Source organism: Platichthys flesus, chromosome 3, assembly GCF_949316205.1.
Source record: "Platichthys flesus chromosome 3, fPlaFle2.1, whole genome shotgun sequence".
Taxonomy (NCBI): Eukaryota; Metazoa; Chordata; class Actinopteri; order Pleuronectiformes; family Pleuronectidae; genus Platichthys; species Platichthys flesus.
The window spans coordinates 10,018,926-10,038,253 of NC_084947.1; the positions used below are offsets into that span (position 1 = coordinate 10,018,926).

At 41.0% G+C, this 19,328-nt stretch overlaps 2 protein-coding genes across 3 annotated transcripts in view; both read left to right on the top strand.

Annotated features, from left to right (window-relative positions):
* Window positions 1-12,749, top strand: part of trim36 (tripartite motif containing 36) — a 32,611-nt gene extending 19,862 nt beyond the window's left edge. For both annotated transcript variants that reach the window (XM_062381983.1, XM_062381982.1), the window contains 6 exons: window positions 300-421; window positions 5,617-5,734; window positions 5,915-6,120; window positions 8,297-8,480; window positions 9,066-9,179; window positions 9,748-12,749. In XM_062381983.1, the coding sequence (XP_062237967.1) occupies window positions 300-421; window positions 5,617-5,734; window positions 5,915-6,120; window positions 8,297-8,480; window positions 9,066-9,179; window positions 9,748-10,117 (1,114 nt within the window). In that variant the 3' untranslated portion in view covers window positions 10,118-12,749. The remainder of the gene's footprint in view (window positions 1-299; window positions 422-5,616; window positions 5,735-5,914; window positions 6,121-8,296; window positions 8,481-9,065; window positions 9,180-9,747) is intronic.
* Window positions 12,750-13,733: 984 nt separating this feature from the next.
* Window positions 13,734-19,328, top strand: part of ccser1 (coiled-coil serine-rich protein 1) — a 112,261-nt gene continuing 106,666 nt past the window's right edge. Inside the window, exon 1 of the mRNA XM_062381811.1 lies at window positions 13,734-14,213. The gene's annotated coding sequence lies outside the window, so the exon portion shown is untranslated. The remainder of the gene's footprint in view (window positions 14,214-19,328) is intronic.

Genomic DNA, 19,328 nt, shown 5'->3' on the forward strand with positions numbered 1-19,328 from the left:
TGATCTCCATTAGCAGCTTTAGATGATCAGGGAGCCTTTTTACTCTGGGACATGATACTGGGGCCCGTTTATTTTTCTCCTTTCAAGAGATTTTAATCCTCTTCCACTTACGAAAGACAAAATGAATATAGATTAAGTTGACTGATTAGAATTATGATGGAATATAACTAATATGATTAAAAGAAAAAAGTCTGCCTGTAGTGAGTACTGGTGCTATTTTTTGTACTTTGTAAATAACCATCAGTTTTTAATCAGTTTTCAGTGATTCATCAGGTTTTGTTGGACTTGTGTGTTTTCAGGATCCAGAAGGCCACAGAGTCTCTGAGGACCTTCCACGCTGCAGCCGACCCCTGCTTCGATGAGTTTGTGCTGGACACTTCCAGAGAAGAGACTCTGCTCAAAGAGATGTGCTTTGGTGGAGGTATGACTTCTTCTTATTTCAGAGAAATGGTGCGAGGTGAAAATGAACATTAAGCTCTGAAGATTAAGAGTCTTTGTTTACATGTCCTCTGGACCATGGTAAAATGTGGCTGTATCATACACAGCTCAGCCTTTTCAAAAGGTTTGACCACTGTTATTCTTTCTCATTAGCATGTGACAATATGACGGTAATAAGCTGTTTTTTTTCACATGCACAAACCTGTGAAGTGTGAACTGTGCTGTGCAAAAAGGTCAAAGATCATCTGTCGGCAGCTAAATTGGATAAACGGGTAGAATCCTGGATATAGTCAAAGTGGATTTACAGCTCTGTGCAGCTTTGTTCTGGTTTGCTGATTTACAGAGCTTGTTGTGTAAAGGTCTGCTCAGGTAGAAGGTTCCCAGGGAAGACACAAACACACATTTCTGATTTCTCTGGCACACGGCCATATTTTATTCAAATAAAATACAGAAATAATTTCTCGCTATATTAGATTTGAGGGACTTGAGGAAAAGGAGCAGTTTGCAGCCAACTGATGTTTCAGGAGCAGCAACCGTCATGTGCTCAATGATATGATGATATGAGTCCTCATACTACATAAATGTCACAAATCTTATAAAGCAAAAAACTGTTATGTATGTTTTAATCAATCTACCTTTAAATTGTATTTATTTTCGAAAAAAAAGCTCAATGATCTGAAGTCTGAAGTTCTTGTTAGGTTAAAAAAATGTAACCGCTTATGCAACAACAAATAATCAATGAAAGCTTCCACGAGCAAAGATCAAAGGTTTTCAAATAATTGACTAGGTTTAAAACAAAGAATCAATAAACTCAGAGCGGCGCTGAACGATCAGAGGAAACATCACTACAGGGGACGATCATTGATGCGAGTCACAAAGCAGCTTGACTGATGTACATGTTGCAATTGATGGTCAAAACGCAGATGATCACTGTCTTTAACATGGCTCTAATTCAATATATATACTAAACTATCGCTGGTGAATTCTACATACTATGCGATATACATTTATTTTCATTATATTAGTTAAAGCAGAGCATGATGATCCACTGTACCTGTTTAAAGAAACAATGCTTTGTCAGTGACTTCATATCTTCATACTTCTAATCCCTTCAGTGTGGCTCATGCCAATGTGACAACACAATGATAGTCAACACTGCTCCAACAGTGTGTTGTGACACTTTCAGTCGCAGTGAGTCGATAACAGTTGAGGGTTGTTTTCAGTTTATCAGTGCGAGTGATAAGCTGGTCAGTGTCGATCCAAAGTAAAGTGTTGAGCAGCAGCTTTGCTCCCAGACTTTAACCTTCAAAAACATGTCAATATATGAGAGTTTAAATGTCTGAGATGAACCTGAGGTTTCTGTTGGCTCAGAGCCCCCCCCGAGTGGATGCAACCGAACTGACAGTTGATGCCGTTGGTGACAAACAAAGCTGAGAGTAACGTGAGCTGTGGCCTTTTGTTGCTTCGCCGGAGAGCCCGCTATTAGTTTGTTTAAAATTAGTGACGTGAGCTTCATCTCACAGGCTCCATGTGTCTGTTCCTTCTGAGTGACTCGTCAAAAAGAAAATCATGCTATCAAAATGACAGGGGAGCTGATCGTTTGAGGAAGGAGCTTCTTTAATTTAACTTTGTTCAAGAAAAAAGGTTATTTCTTAATGGATAGAAAGTGAATCTGTTATGAGGCCACATTTTCAAGTGAAGAAAAACTATGGGGGGGGGGGGGGGGGGGAAGTAGGATTTTTACAGAAGGTGTGAAGTCTTTATAAGGGAATTGAAGTCATTGAAGCATCAAATATTCAAGGGACACATGAATAAAAGGTTGATATAATAAGCAAGGAAACAAGATGCCTTTGCATTGTCTAAAAAATGCTTATTGGATTTAAAGGGAGAAAATTGTCTCACTACTTAATTGCTATGTGTCTGATATGATCAGTTATTCTTATGTCAATTTTTGTCAAACATTGAATGTGTGAAAATAAATCTGCACATTCAAATCCTCAGTCTACTTTATTCTATTTGACAATATCCCGAATTGACCATCCTGATTAAACCTCAAATAATGAATCTAGTCAGTCCTCATCTTGGGCTTGAATAGTCACCATGTTTGCTTCTTTGAATATTGATTCTCTCATAATGCCCTTCCTGGAGAAAATGTTTTTTTTCATATAAAAATTATCCTAAGTGAATCACAGTGGCCTCCTTTTTGGGAAATTGGTGAATGCAGCAGTCGAGTGGGGTGGCGGCCATATTGAAGTATCTTTAATCTTAGTGGCCTGCGGGAATTAATGATGCTCTTAGTCTGAGTTTAGACAGAGAGAAAGAAGCAGTGGGGGGGGGGGGGGGGGGAAATTCATATACTGCAGTGATTTCATTGAAGTCCTGGCAGCCGTGAAGAGCCACTACAGTGTTTTCCAATAGTGCCCCTAAGCCCTGATACAACCATTATACAGGAAACTGGAAACGCGTTTATGTTTTGTTCAGTGTCTGAACTGAATGTAAACCTCTTTCTGTTGTTGTCCACGTCTTCTGCTCAAGTGTCACAGAAAAAAAACACGATGTTCCATGGCCAAGTCTTATGAATGATTGCCAGCCATCTTCTGATGTATAATACTTTCTTTATTGAATTTCACTCGGTGCTACAGCTGCTCCATGTTTTTGTGCGTAATCCCTTCCTCTCTCGGACAACGCTGTAATTGTGTTCTCCCATGTTCCCCCAGCTGTGGCCCTACTGCGGGATCTGACCCTAATGCTCTGTTCTCAAGAGCTTTTTCAAAGGCTGTGCTGTCAAGTGTAAATGCCCATTTGTGGTTCACTTTCAAGTTGGAGGTTCCCCAAAACGTCCGCTGAGAAAAGCTCTTCTGTTATCCGTTTTCCACTCGCACAGGATACAATGAGTTTGGGCAGATTATAAAGACAACACATGATATAGGTTTTGTTCTGTCACAGATCCAGACGAGGCAGAGGGATCAAAAGGAACAAAAGAGGAGACTGTTCACTGCAGTGTTACTTGATCTTGGTGCTGTATGTATGGGCTCAATAGTGATTTTTTTTTTTTTTTCTTGAACCTTGAGGGGCTAGGACCTGCTGTGCTGGAGGCCTGACTGCTCCATTTGGTCCAGGCCTCTGGGTCCATCTGTTGGAAACTGGCGTAAATAACTTTCCTCTGAGACAGAAGACATGATCTTAAATCTGTTGTTGAAGGGATTAGGATGAAAGGAATGAAAGTCTTTACTCAAGAAATTAGAATTTTTAGTTTATTTGCTCATCTAAGTTTTTAATGGTCAAGAGATGAAAATCTACTTCTAGAGCTAGTTTAGCTCATAAGGTGACTTAATCCATTCCCATTGTAAAAATGCTAAATAGCTCCCTAACAACGAATAAGAAAAGTGCATTTTGCATCAGAGACAAACAAAACTTTTGTTAGGGTGTTAGCAGGATTATGCAAATACTACTGAATAGATTTCTATGAAACTTGGGGGAAGGATGCCGTATTGGTCTACAGGAATTTTCTTACACTGTCTTCAACACTTTGTTTGATGGACAAATCTGATGCGTTTAGGGGATATAGAATACATGTGTACAATTTGGTGCAGCTTGATTGAATTTAAGGGGACTGTTAGGCCTTGTCTGAGGTATGCACTTTCCTGTGTGCTGTTCAAGTTTCAATTCTGTTGATGCAGAGGTTGAGATGGATAAAAATATAAAAAGTCTATGTAGATTTAATTTAACAGATTATTTGCAAGGGACAGTTACCTAGGTCAATGGTCAAGAGATTACAAATGTTTAAGTTAGAGCTAGAATTGATTGACGGCACCTTTTCAACAATCCCTTTTTGCAAAATGCTAAAAAATTATATTTCTTTTGTGTGGTGCTTTTCAATGAATTCAGACACTTGACAAAGGGATTAAAAGGATAGACTAAAAGACGTACTATATTAAAATACAACATTGTGAGTGACACAAAGCAGTTTGAAGAGGTGAGTTAAGGTATTTGAAAGTGGAAAGTCCAGAGGAAGGGGCAGCTATTGAAAATGCTTTGTCACCCCAGGTCCAAGTAATTTTATAAGGTGTTATAAAATAATATACTGTCTGTAATATATCTGCACATATAATGTTACCAACATGACTGCCAAAGGACACGTGAAGGAGAGGGCTGCTCTTTGGAGAAACAGACTTTGGAGACTGAGGATTAGTGAAGTGACTGTGAAGGCTCGGAAACTCGGCAGCAGTGAGGATACACTGGAGGAACAAGTCTATAGAGGAAAATTAGTAAATGAAAAGAGCTTTAAAAGTTGGAGGAAATGGGAATATAAAAAGAAGTAGAGAGGAAATTGATGGAAGGAGATGAGGCAAAGAAATATCACAGGGGGGTTGTACAGAAAAATGTCTCATCATAAATAGACTGTGATGGTTGCAGTGATGTGATTGTGTTTCTGGAGAAAAAAACGAGTTGAGGCCGTGAGAAGAGTAATTGAAGAGGTAAGAGGAATGACTGTACAGTAGATGGATGTTTAATCAGTGCTCAGCAGATTGAGGCTTCTTAGGACAAACTTACAACCGCAGAAGAAAAAGACAAATGTGTTGGAAAAAGTGCAGCGTAAGAAAGGGAAAGTGGAACAGAAGAGGAGAGAGGTGGTGCTGGTGCTGCGGGTGATTTTACAAAGTGCATTTCCCGGCAGTGAGTCTGTGAAAACCTCTTAACAGGCTCCATTATGCAAGACAGTCCTGTCCATTGTCCTGATCCTGACAAATTGAATCACACTTACTGTGCATTATTTCCTTCAATCCCAAGGTAATGAGCTGAAGCATTGAATTTAGCATGATTGAGACACTAGAGTTTTTACTGAAATTCCCTTGTTTGTTGTAGGTTTTTCCGATTATGCATAAGGTCTGTTACACATGCTTATTACCACAAGATAGTTGTTCAGTATTAATTTCTGGCATGTGTTATAACCCTGTACAAATATGCATTTTCAATTTTGGCATTGTTTTGATTTAGATTTATTTTGGTTGCTTAATATAAATGTTTAACATGTTTTAAAATTCTGTCACGCTGAAATAAAACACATGGGTCTACTTGTTCACTTGCTACGCTTTTGTTGACGGCCAATGTTGAGAGTCTTTCCTTCTCTGGTTCTGGTTCTGGTTCTTAACTTGGTGCACTTTCTTTTTCCTCTAGTTCCAGACCCCCCTATGATTGACCTGTCCCATAGCCGTGTCTATAACGAGGCCTCAATCTCTTGGAGGCTTTCCGATGATCACCTGCCAACAGATCACCACGTGGTTGAGTACCGCAGGTGGGTGTTAATACATTTTAAGACATGATTTTGGGAGGATTTCCACGGAATTGGGCCCAGAGATTTTCATTTTCAGCCCATGTCTAAAAAGAAGCTATAACAGTGGAGGACTGAGTAGATCAATAAGCTCTTTGAGAAGTGGAACATTTTAAAATGTCTTGACAATTTCTTCTTCTCCAGACTCGGAGGTCCGAGCCAGTCCCCGTCCCAGGAAGACGGCGAGGACAGCGGCGTCTGGAGGCCTACAGAGAGGGTGTATGGTCCCAGCAGTGTTGTGTGTGATCTGGAGGCCGACAGCTTGTACTCTTTCAGGGTTCGCAGCTGCAGGAACTCCATGTTCAGCCCCTACAGCCCTGAGGTCACCCTCCACACACCACCTGCACCCGGTAAGAGTCTGGGAGGGTGTACGCTTTCCATATTGTTGAAAAGTTTTTGCATATTGTCTATTCCCTCTTTCCTTGATGGGTGTGTATTCTCTGTTTGTCCTCTGAGTCTGTAGTCAGACATAAAAAGAAAAGGGAATGGAGTTTGGAGCATCATTCTTTTTGAAGACGAAATATTGATAATTTTAATAAAGCTGCTACTCGATTTCTGCAATTCTCAATTATGCTCTATCAATGGAGGCTGGGTACTTGTTGGTGCATTAATTCATCCACAAAATGTTAATTAACTAGGAGATTAAGCTCCTTACTATTGAGGAACCAGCCCCTGTTGTTTGGCCTCTTTTGGCCAAGAGAACCCCAGAGCTCCTCTCTTCCTAATACTCTGAGCACCTGAGTCTCGGTTTTAGGAAGATTAAGACACGACCTATGCTTCACTTCACGTTTTTTAAATGTCGTGTTGCATGATTTTTTAGAGGTAATGGTGCAAATGGTGTTATTGTAACCATGGTTATAGCTTTTTTATTTTTTTTCCATTTGGCTGAAACCAGTATAGCTCTAGTCTGGGTGTGTGGGAGTGGAGGCTCATATTCACTGTGACAATTTAGATAAAGAAACATGCAGATGCATCTGTTGGTGGCTTTTTAAATTTAATCACAAACACAAGGTGGAATTCATTAAAAAAACAGCGTCATCGCCAACCATCTGCTGAAATTTAAATCATATCACATTCTCCCATTAAGCGACTGGATCAGTCAGATTTTTATTCTGCCTAACAACCATTAGACTCTTTGTTTTGGTTTGTTTGTGAACATACTTGTGTATTACAAGCATAAAGGTTATGCAGAAGCATTTTGTGGTCGTGTCACTTCCCAGAAATCTGAGTATTATCAGTGTCAGCATTTCCCCCCTAGAAGCTGAGGCCTACAACAAAATCAGCCTTACGCACACACACACCAGACACACACTATTTAATTTGTGTCCTTGTCATTTGTGTTTTGATTGGACCTTCCACATTCCTGTGTTCTCTGGTTCGTGTAAGACAGCCCATGGATTCACTGTGCGTCAGTAATGAGGTGGAATTTCAGGCTGGGGCGAAACACACACAAAACAATTTGCATGTATTTCTTGTATGAGTGTGAGGGGACACAGTTGTGGTTTTAGAAAACAAAGGTTTCTCAAGGTTTCTCTGTTCATGTGCTGCTCTGTCAACATAACTAACTGTTTTAATAAGTTCTATAATAAATATCTAGATCTACTCCTTAACTTCACGTGAAATTAAAATATAATTGTTTAGGAGCTACTCGGATGCTTATTTTTAATTAAATCACTGGTAACAGCACTAGGGAGGAAATGTTGCCTCTTTTGCAACATGGATGTAGCTGTTTTCATATTTTAAAATGAACCACTTCTGAAGACGAGTCGAATAAGACTAAGAGCTAAGCTCGTCAGTCATATTTGATGAAAACTGGTACGAGTCCAGAATTCATCATTAGTGAAGCCTGCGTGAGCCAAAAATCCATAAAATAAACCCAGTTGTATTATGTCTTCAATGTGGAACTGGATTGTATTTTAGGTTTCCTCTCCAGCCTGTCATGATAATTTGTCAGTATCACTGCCTCCCTAGATTACAGCTGGAGCATTAATGGCTGTTTACCCTTGAGTTGGGATCATACTATTCTCATTATCATGCCCTAGTTAGTATGAGGTCTTCCCTGCACACATGTGAATTAACGGTCTTCCCTAGCGTCAACCTCAGATTATGAGACGGGTGAGTGAACAGGAAGCATCACGTCATCCTTTATGTTGCCTGGATTATGGTAATCGGGGCCTTTGGCCTACAAACTATTTATAGAACGCCAGCTGCATAAAAGAAATGAGGTTTGAGTAATGTGTTATTCTCCATAGTGTTGTGATAATGAAGCAAGTGTGTCTATGTGTAGCTTGTAATGTGTTATAGCGCCCTCATGTGTCAGCCTCTGCCACTTACCAAGTTTCACACTTAAAAAGGGGAAAAACCATTTCCTTTTGTTTGATCATGCTCAACAAAGTAACTTCTCTTCTGAAGTCTGTCTTTTCTTTCTCCAACTTGTCTTCCACCTGTCTACTGCTTTTCTTGTCCACCTTTCCTGTGTCCCCTCCATTTGTCAATCTCAATTTGCTCCCCTCTCTCTACACACAGCTTTAGGTTTCCTGTTCAGCGACAAGTGCGGCTTCAGCACGGAGCGGCTGATCCTAAACAAGCGACGGGACACCGTGGAGAGCGTGGCGGGCATGGCCTTCCTCCTTGCGGCAGAGCGTGTGCAGACGGGCAGCTACATTGGACTAGATTACATCATTGGGGACACTGGCATCTCTCAGGGAAGGTATGCCAAAAACTCTCCATGCTCTGTCCAGTAGCATGATTTATTTGCTCCGGGATAATGTAAACCTTGATTTCTACCAAAGATAAAGATATGAGGTATTCACATTTAGGGCTCGAATGACATGCAAATGTTTCAGATGTGAACCTTTGCCTCCCGTTCACTTTCAATCTGTGTGAGCAAGGACACATAACACATTTGCCCCCTTTGGCGAGGTAGATTTCATGTGAAGTTCCATTTTGATCCACGGTATTTGCTTCACATTCGCGTATGTTTGCCCGTGCTCCAAGAAGTTAAATGCTGGCAAAAATGACAAACTAGGAAGTCGGGCACACATAAAGAAGCCTGCGTTATTCATTAGGCAAAATGAGAATATAAAATATTCAAGAACTTCATTTTTGCATCATTAAATTGTCATTTTTTTTCAGTCATCAGCCACATTTCCGAAAGAGTGATATTTCACTAATCACTGAGGAGAATTTGACAGCAGGGATGTCTGAGGACAAATCAGGAAATGATTCATTAGGCAATAAATGGGTCAGTTAAATTTCTAGTCCTGTAGCACTCATTGAAATTGTTTTTTTGCAGACATTATTGGGCCTTCAAGGTGGAGCCGCACTCCTACATGGTTAAAGTTGGAGTGGCCTCTGACTCGAAGCTGCTTGAATGGTTTCACAATCCCAGAGATACCAGCAGCCCAAGGTGAGCGCACACACACACACACGACTGTCGTGTACCGCTTGTCTATAATCAGCAGACTTGTTGAGAAACCTGGTTACCTTTTTACATACCTAAATGCAACACACAGATGCAAACAAAGGCAAACAATCCCATTACTGCAATAAGTGTGTTTGAGTCACAGTTAATCCTGTAATGTAAGAGAAGCAGCGTAAAGTCCTAAAGAGCTTATACACACACAAACACACAAACACACAGCCTGTGTTTTTCACCAGACCTCAGGTAAAAGTATGTAAGGGAACATTATTTAAACAAATGTGTTTTAATCCTGTGGTCATTACATAATGCATGTGGGGGATTACACATCAGGCAGCTACATAGTCCTTAGAGCAGCTCGCCTAACTCAATAGCAACGTGAACACTTTGGCATAAATCTCATACTTCACATACTTGGAACTGAAATGCTGCAGTTTCCCTGTTCTGTTTTACACATGATTATGACTTTGACATAGGTTTAAAGAATTTGTTATAAACAAAAACAAATGTGTGTCTCTGCCCATTTTACCTCTGTGTCTCCCCCTTCCTTCACCAGGTACGACCATGACAGCGGGCACGACAGCGGCAGTGAGGACACGTGCTATGAACTCTCGCAGCCCTTCACCCTCCTCACCCTGGGCATGGGCAAACTCTTCATCCCTAAGGCCTCTTCATCCTCCTCCGTTTCCTCAGCAAACGCTTCATCTGCTGACCCCGGCAATCGCGTGCTTGCCATGCCGCAACGCATTGGGGTGTGCCTAGATTACGACGCATGCCGGGTGTACTTCTACGACGCAGACACCATGAGGTGCCTTTATGAGAGGCAGGTGGATTGTTCGGGAACAATGTATCCAGCCTTCGGCCTCATGGGCAGCAGCAAGGTGCAACTGGAGGAGTTCATCACGGCGAAGAGACTGACCTTCTGAGTCGGGATGGAGTATGTTGCTGCGTTAGGACCTGAGTCTGTTTAATCTTTGGCATGTTCTAGGAAGAGCAGGTTTTAATGATAATGGAGAAAGATCCAACATGTTTATTTTTGAAAGGTCTGATGAGGCAGATGTGATCAGGGCCTTTGGTTGTGGAAATGGGATCTCTGCTAGAGATCGATGTATTAAGCTTTGGCATGTATAATGTATGACCCACACATACATGACACTGGATATCAGTGTCCAGTGGTCTAGAAAGGCTGATGTAGATGTGGAAGGTCTTCTCTACAAACCAAAGTCTCTGTTCGACTTGCTTTTAGTCACCAGCTACGATCAGCTGTCAAAGTGATGGAATCTTTGTTTTAAACATGAAACGCCTTCGAGCTCACACTTACACTTCCTCTTTTGCTAGGTTTGTGTTTATACGATTTTGTGTGTGTTAGCTATCGAGTGATGTTTGTTTCTTCGGCTCATTTCTGTAACTGTTTGTCTGAACGTAGCAGGTTTGGATGTTGTGGACCTGTGGGAGCCGTGTAGCTACTTTTTTGAAGCTAGTGCCTTTCTGCCTTTTTTAACAGAGAATGGGTCATTTAGTTTGCGCTAGCAAGCATATATTGGTGTCACTGCACAAGCATAATGGAAATACTTATCATAAATACTATGTGAGTTTTACTGTAGCTATAGTTTGATCACAGACACTGGTGTCAAAGTTAAAACGGTTAATAATCATGATGACTTGTCATTCACTTCTTTACTCGTCGTTTCTCACAGAAAACACTGTTTCCTCCTTGTCCCAGTTCTGTTCAGCAGTTTTTGCACAATGCGATGAATGATGCCTCGCACCTTTACAATCACCACATTAAGATCACTACCTAGTCTCTGACTCAGTGATGTCACACTGTGAAAAGCGTTCACATTCACTGACATGAACGAGCCCTCGCTTGTAAAGCCTCTCACTGTTTAGACTCATCTGTTGCACTTGATGTGACTGTCAACATTAGCAGGTGTCAGAATATCTTTTACTCGCAGTTGACGTCAAGTTGACGGCTGCAGAGTCACTTAATATCCAAATCTTGTTGTTTCTGGTGCTTACTCACGTGCAACACTTAAGAGCCTTTACACAGTTCAAAAGATGCCATTAACATTCAGGTTTCAACAAGTGCTATCATACAACACTCTTCAGTAGGAACACAGTTTAATCGCTTTGCAGACTCGTGAACTGTAGCGTATCAGCATGTTGATGGTGAGTTGGGCTTCAATTAAAGCAGCTGGGATATCTAAGTCTGAGAGGGCACACTATTCGCTGAGCAAACACTTTTGTGTAGACGTATGTTGTGTATGTGCCTGCACATAGGCTTCTTTCTACATTCATGTATATTTTGGATTTCTGGAGGGTTAGGGGAACTGGTGTGTTTGTGTGTTTTCTCAGGTTTCTGGCCCTGATTCTGGGCCCGATGCAACCTACCTCTATCTGTCAGGCCTGGAAAACCTTAACTACTGAACCTTCTCCTCGCAGAAACACGTTCATTTGATTTGCAGCTTCATCCGGAACACTTGGCTCAACATGTCCGCCTTCTGTTTAATGTCAAATCAAAAATTTCAATTTTTTTAACTTCCATGTACATATTAATCCAGAGTATAATATTTTAGTGAAACAAATACATCTTTAATGTTCATGTTTATTCGGTTGTGTTTTAAAGACGTGTATCACTATTGGTGGAGATTACTGTCAGCAGATGTTACCCTGTTCAGCTGCTTTTGTGAAGGGAGTGTGTTTCAAATGGTACTGACTATTCCTTTTTTTTGTGGTGTTGGTTTTATTTTTATGTTGTGATGGATAGAACACATGGTTTTTGGTTTACAAGATCTTCACACATTTATGTTCTCACATTTGGGGTAGAAACCTGGGATTCCTGTGACAGCATTCAGATTTAGTGTTTGCTGTCGTTTATTTTCACTCCAATGTTCACAGGTCCTTGATTCCAATGTTGGGTTTCAGTTTCACAGGTTTTAGGTAAATCACAGAATGTATTCACAAAAATTACATTACAAATGTCTGAATGTTCCCTGTTTTTTCTTTCATTGGTTTATTCCACCTGGGGTCACAGCACAGTTGTAAAGTTGTTACAAGAAACTGTTAAAGACTCGACTGCTTTCAGTCATGGATTTAGAACCAAATATTTTTTGCAGGCTGGCTGTCAATCTAATTCCAAGCTAGCACTTTAAAAATCTGTAGCATGTCAGCAACTGTGTGGCGCTTCAGATGTCTGTATAATGTGTGTGTGCAATATTATGGAGCACGCTATAGAACAGAACAGTGTAGTTAGACATTAGCCTGGAAAGACAATTTGCACTGAAAATAGCTTGTAGTACTTCTTGGTTTCGACTTTTCCTCCATGCAAATTGAATTAGAACACAACTTTATTGTTTTTTGTTCACTCAAATTAGTGCATTTGTCTCTGTGCTTTCTCTCCACAGTATCTGGATGTGGTGTGTAAATGGTGGGTTTCTGTATGTGTAGTATGTAAAGATGTGGAAATGCTGTTCTTTGCTCTCATTCCTGGAAATGCTACACTTTTTAATTTGCCGTGTGGGAATTTCATCAAATAAAACTGGTGGGTTTTTAAATCTATCTTGTCTCTTTTTAAATAATATGGTTCACACATTTGTGCAGGTGTAAAGTTGCTCTTTGATGCTGTAACTCTCATCTCTGACTGAGTTATGTCCAATAGGCTGTAGGCAACATGAGGTACAGATAATCCTATTCATTAACATGGCAGCTCTGACACCCAACTTTATCTCTGAGCAGCACATGTTCACTTTACAGCTGCCCTCCTGTAAACATGGGTAGATGGGAACCAAAAGCAAAGAAACTAGGGTGCATAGATGAAACCACATTTAAATTCACTAGTCAGCTTTTTTTTTTGTCGATTGGCACCAAACTGCACATCAGTCCCTCTAACATGCCTGGTCAACGAATATCCTGAAAAAGGTCCTACTTCGCAATATTAAAGAAAAAGCTAAAAAGAATTCCTGGATATGCCCCTCGATCTCCGCTCTACGATTGAATGGCTTCTTCCTTGGGCCATGTCCCACCCCTCCACAAAATATCAGGGAGTTTGATTTAACCATATTTTTTGGCCGTAATCCTGCAGACAAACAAACTGATGCAGATGAAAATATAGCCTTCTCGGCAGAGGATATAAGGGAACATTTCAAACTCACATCTAAATGGTTAAAGAAAAGGACACGATAAACACAAGCAGGCTAATGGGGAAAAACAATTATGTACGAGTATAGTTTGAAGGGACATCTGAACTTCTGCTGAATTCTTTAAGGTAAACTGTTCCAGAGGGTTAGGGGGCTCAGACAGCTGCTACACTGTTTACACCCGAGACTCCAACAGAGCTTTGTGGACTCAAACACTTCACCCACCACCTCCATCACATAATGGGGAGTAGATCATGAGTGAATCTTTCCTTTTCTGGGTGAACTATCCCTTTAAAAAAATCTGCGGTATACACAGGACGCTGGTCCACACGATGCAACACATCATTTGACAGAAATCACAACGCTATTTGTCCCCAGTATTCCGTACAGATAATTCTCCCAGCTCAGAAATGCTGTCTCTTTAATTGCAGATGTGAGCACGACAATGGAGACTCTGCAAAACATTCCTCCTTAGTTGCTTTAAATATTCTATTTAAAAGTAGATTCAATGCAAATCAATTTACATTGATTCTATCGGTCAGACAGAGACTGAATCCATCATGCACCTGCCGGAGGATGCTGAGCTGTGAGGAGGAGGAGGAGGAGGAAGAGGAGGAGGAGGAGGAGGCTCTGGGCCTGTCGTAGCTGCAACAACGCGGAAGAGGAGACGCAGGAGGAAGAGGAGGCTCCACGTCACGGAGGTGTGTGATATTGTCGTCAGCGCCTCCACAAGGTGCTTCCTCTGCGCGGCTCCGGGACTTTAGCACCGGGACAGGAACCCTCGTGTCGCCGCTGACAGCTCGGACGTGTCCGCGGAGAGGAGCTACACATTCCTCCGCCTCTCGCACCGAGCGGCCTCGGCAGACTCTCTGGGAATCCGCGGAAGGTAACGTACGTTTATCGGACTAACGTCAGTGTGTTTGTCCGCCGCTGCCTGCTAGCCTACCGAGCCCCCGGCTGGAGCTCCGGCACCGGACCGTGTTGCCTCTCAGCACCGGTGACCTCTGACGCCGAGTGAAAGCGAAACCCTGCGTTTTAGCGACATGTCCCCGGAGGTGTGTTTACTGGTGGCGGGTCGGTGTCAGGGTGTTGACTCAGCTAGCTTGACCGGTTTTAAGCTCTGCTCGCTCGGTTTGACAGTTGTCGGCGTCCCGCTGCTGCTGCTGGTGGTCACAGACTGAACATTGACATCCCTGCATCTCGTCCCACGTTTAAAACACGAGCTGATGAACAGCTAAGAATCCATTTGTGCACATAATACAAAGCTGCAGACCTTCTGAACACACATAGCATCTTTATAAACACTGGACAACACGCTAAGGCCCTTTGCCTGTGATGGTAAACTCATCACTGCCAGTATGAGGTGCCAGTGTATCTGCATTAAACACGTGATCCACGTAAAAGAGGCTTCACTGACCAGTGATCAGAGCTCGAACAATTAGTGCATCAGTCGATTTGGTTGATTGGAAGAGAAACATTCTGATAATCGATTATTCGTTTGTGGAAGATTTGATTTCAGGTTGTCAAAGTGAGATTTTTGTTTTTACATAGAACGGATGAATTGAAGAAAACATATTCGGCTCTGCTTGGTTGTGATGTTCTATGGACCAAATTATTGATGGATTAGTCCACTATATAATCATATTAATAATAATAATAATGACAGACTTTATTTTTGCCTTCCATACATGAAATACAGCTCAAAGTATGGTACAACATTCCATTTACATGAAGACATACAATAATAAATAAATAGTGTGTAAGAATGTTAATGCAAAATAGGATGTCAATAATAGCCAGTAGGTAAAACATGAGATGAATGAAGAGTCTGGACGATAAGATTTATCAATGGTGCAAATAGTGGTTAGCTGAGTCCCAGCTGCTCTAGTGTATAGTGTTTGAAATGGGATGCGTGTATCAATATTTCTGATGCCAAATATTATGGATCCAACTCATATAAGTTCACATCCCGAGCACATGTTTGTGATAAATCATTACCACCAGCAGATATATACAAAAGAAGGATGTGCATTTGACCATTTATTACATGATAAGTATATTCATAGGTAGCATATTAATTATAGATTCACGTTATAAATCATGTCATAGTTCTTCCCCTTTCCATGCTTTTACTCTTACATGTTGGGGGTTTGACTTTTAGTCAGATACAAGAAAATAATTTGAATATGTTAACATGGGCTTCCGGTATTAATGATGGGCAAACAATACATCACCTGATTTGTAAAGTAAATAACCGTCCGATAATCTAAAACACAAACACACTGGGGCTGTGTTTGGAAAGGAGGAAGGGTTGGTAGTGGCTCACTGGTGCTGTCCAATAAACCTTGTACAAAAAGTAAGACGAGAGTGAAAGTAAACAACAGGCTACACTAGAAGGCTACAGCGGAAATTTTGTCCCCCCTTATGTTGTCATTTTGAAAAGGTTCCTAAACAAACACAAGCAGTTTCCACTTCACTGTATGTTCAGTTCCTTCTTTTTTACTTTTCATGTCCCTAAACCTCTCGTGATATGCCTGAGGTAGTTCTGTAAACCAGGCACCGTATTCAGACGTCATATCAGGTCAGTGGTCTTACTGTAAAGAAAAATCAGTGTGAGTCTCAGGTTGTACTTGTGACTCCTGAAAGTACTATGACCTGTCGCCCACTGTGAACTCAGGCTCTAATCACCAGTCGTTTGAACTTCATCTAATAAGAAGGATTGGTAAAACAACATTTAACTACTCTCCCTCCCAGCATTGTCTCAGTGACTCATTTGTGTCCCGTGTTACTGGTTTATTCACATGTTGGTTTTGGGTTCAGCACATCTGTATCTGCTTGTGTTTTCTTATTTTCCTATTTGTTTTGTCTGCCGCGCTTGGGTATGACAAGTATGCTAATGATTTTTGTCAGCCTGCTTCTGTTGTTTTTATGTCTAGCCTCTGATTAGGATGTGCTGTCAACATGCCTCCTTTTTGTGTTTGTCTTTTTGCATTGGTTTTCACATGGTGCAGTAAACTGAGCTCTCGGCCTCCATAGTTTTTCCTTGTCGTCACGTACAATGTCCATTACGCAATCTGATGTTGATATATGATATGATAATGGGAGGTATTTGTATGTTCATAGTTCTTCTGTGGTTCAGCACTGGGTGGTTGTAATGTCTGTAGGTTTGTAATGTATCTGTGAAAGATTACATTAGTAATAAATGTCCCTGGTTAATTTGGCAACCCCTTGCTCAAGATTGTGCGTTGCTTTGACTACATGCCCGGACTTGCATAGACGAGCTAAGCATTTTTTTATGACTGCCATTAGTGAAAATATTTTTGATATGTTTTATCCAATGTACAGACATGCATACAAACATAACAAATCATTTATGTAACGTATATTACATGATAATAAGTTATACCTGGGAATCTGCCTATTGTAACATGCAGCCTACGTTTACATTTCCTGGTCTTTGAATAATTTGCTGTGATGCCAACACTGTTTCTAAGAAGTGAATATTTGTTTCTGTTTGGTCATAACTTCCTCATTGTTTTCATTGTGTAAATCAGGTTGTAGCAATGACTGTTTGGGATTATGACCTATACTGCAACCAGCCACCAAAGGGCTATCGATACAATTTGGCTTCACTTTCGGGGAGCTGTCGTGTCGTCCATCTTTATGTGCAGTGTATGGGTCTTACATCTTGCCACAGTATAGTTATTGTCTCAATAGAGAGATGTTTGCTCAAAACCATTGTGATACTTTGCTTTAAGGACATTGGCTGTAGTCACCCCTGACCCCAGGCTAAAACAGATATCAAACCTTATTGAGCGGCATTATTTTACATCTGTAAAAAGAAAAACAGGACACATCCATTAGCAGGACACTTCTTCTGGGAACCATATTTTTTTGAGTTACAGTTCCTACTAAGCAGGACAATGTTTCCTCATATGTCCTCCATTACCTGTTGAAGACTGTTGTGCTTTGCATGTAGCGTATGTTTATACTGTGGTGAAACGGATCCCTTGAGAACCTGTTTTATAGGAAACACCCAGTTTTTCACACCCTGTACACACACCTCTTCTTCTTTGATCTAACAGTTTGATGGGAGGTTGGACCTACACACTAGCCTCCTGGTATATAACTCTAAATAGATATTTTAGAATCAGGCTCTGGGGTGTGTTGATAAGATAACAAACTACACAGCGTAGCAGCACTAAAAGTCTTCAAGCTAAGCTGGTTTCTTTGGCATATGGTGCGATCATTAAGAGCATGGCAGGGGGCCCTCCATAACTCCCAAGGGCTATTGATTTCAAAACAGAGCAATACCAACAAATTTGTTTTGTGTATACTGTGGATATCCATTAATGTCTTATTTTTGGAACTGAAAATGGGCCGAGAGTGAAGCTCAGCAGTATTTTTGCTCTTTATTAAGGAAAGTCTTGCAGGGGGTTGATCAGTCACACTGATCACACTGTGTACTTTAAGAACTGTGACTGTGTCATATCTGTATACATGTTAAGGGTAACTAATAACAAACTATTTCCATTTCAGGCCAAAATCGATCAGGGTGTTTCTGACGCTCCACAGCCTTTCCAGCAAAGGGGCACCGATTGGCATTGTGTTGTTGGCCCGTCGACATTAGCAGCAGTTGGCTGACTGTGAATGTGGTCGGTGGCTGGAAATGCAAATGCTGAAATATTCAGGAAATTAAGCTCTGGAGAAACCTGCCTTTAAAGCCTGGTAATTGTAGTGAAGTCCACTGTGAGTGGGCCTGATTTGTTTCTGTCACTTTCTAAGTCCACATTCATATGAAGATAGACTCTATTGTAAGGAAAAGGGAAGAGTAAGTGAGAGGAGGTGAAGTTTTACTTCTCAAACAACAACAGTCGGTTTTCAGAGCGGCCGGAGGGGAAGTCATCACCTGTTTTAATGCTGTTCTACTTTTCCTCTACCTGTTTCTGTAAACTTTATCCTTGGCAGAGCTCATGTGAAATTGTCTACACTTTACTGGTTTTTGATTTTAGGACAATATGTAGCTGCACAAGGTCTTTTATGTACAGTAATATAAGTATAGGGCCGATATTGTAGCAATATTATTTGTCCGTATTCCACACACAAACACACACACACAAACACACACATACTTTTGCTACAATGTTTGACTCAAATACAATTGTTCATGTGTCCTAATGTCTCATTTTGCAACTCAGAAGCCTGCAGCCTCTAAGTCTTAGCTTAAAAGAGTTGTCTAGTTAGCCCAGATTGGTGAAGTAAACAACAGAGGTGTTCTCAATCTGTTTTAATCTCCGTTGAATTAGTCGGAGGAGGTTTGTATGGTCTTAATGAGCCAGGTCAGAGAACCACGACCTGGTCAAATGTCTGTGTGGTGCTAATTTGAAAACTAAATGTTACTAAGCTGCTGCTGACTCATCTGAGAAGCAATTTCAAATGGGTTTTTTAAAGTCCATCCTACAGTTTTAAATTTACACAGGCAGCTTGAAGTCATCCAGGACAGAGGGAGAAAATTGAAGCAGCATGTTGTGAATGTGCATTTTTTTACTGCGTCATTACCATAAATGTTACTGGCCTCCGTCTTTGACAATGTTTGTGTACCTTTTTATGTATTGCAGCACTAAAAAAAACAGGAGCTGCATCAGTGTGTATTTACAACTTCATCAAATTTACTCTCAAGGAGGCGAAACGCATATTAGCCCTTTCATTAGCGGCCGTTAACGTTAGCTTATTACACAGAGATTGAAAACCAAACTCTTCAGTAGCTCTCACAGGGGCAGCTACGTCAATATTAAGACGTCCATGCAGTCTCTCTTCGGCTCATTAGTGGAAGTAAACAATGAAAACGTGAGGACTTATCACAGTGAGTGTCTGCTTTTGAATCTGTGACGCAACACGAGGAACTTTGGTCCCGCTCATACAGTGAGTAAGACATTAACCCTGCTGGTTGCAACTGGCCTCTACAACAATATCAATAATTCAATATAATATTTATCAATGG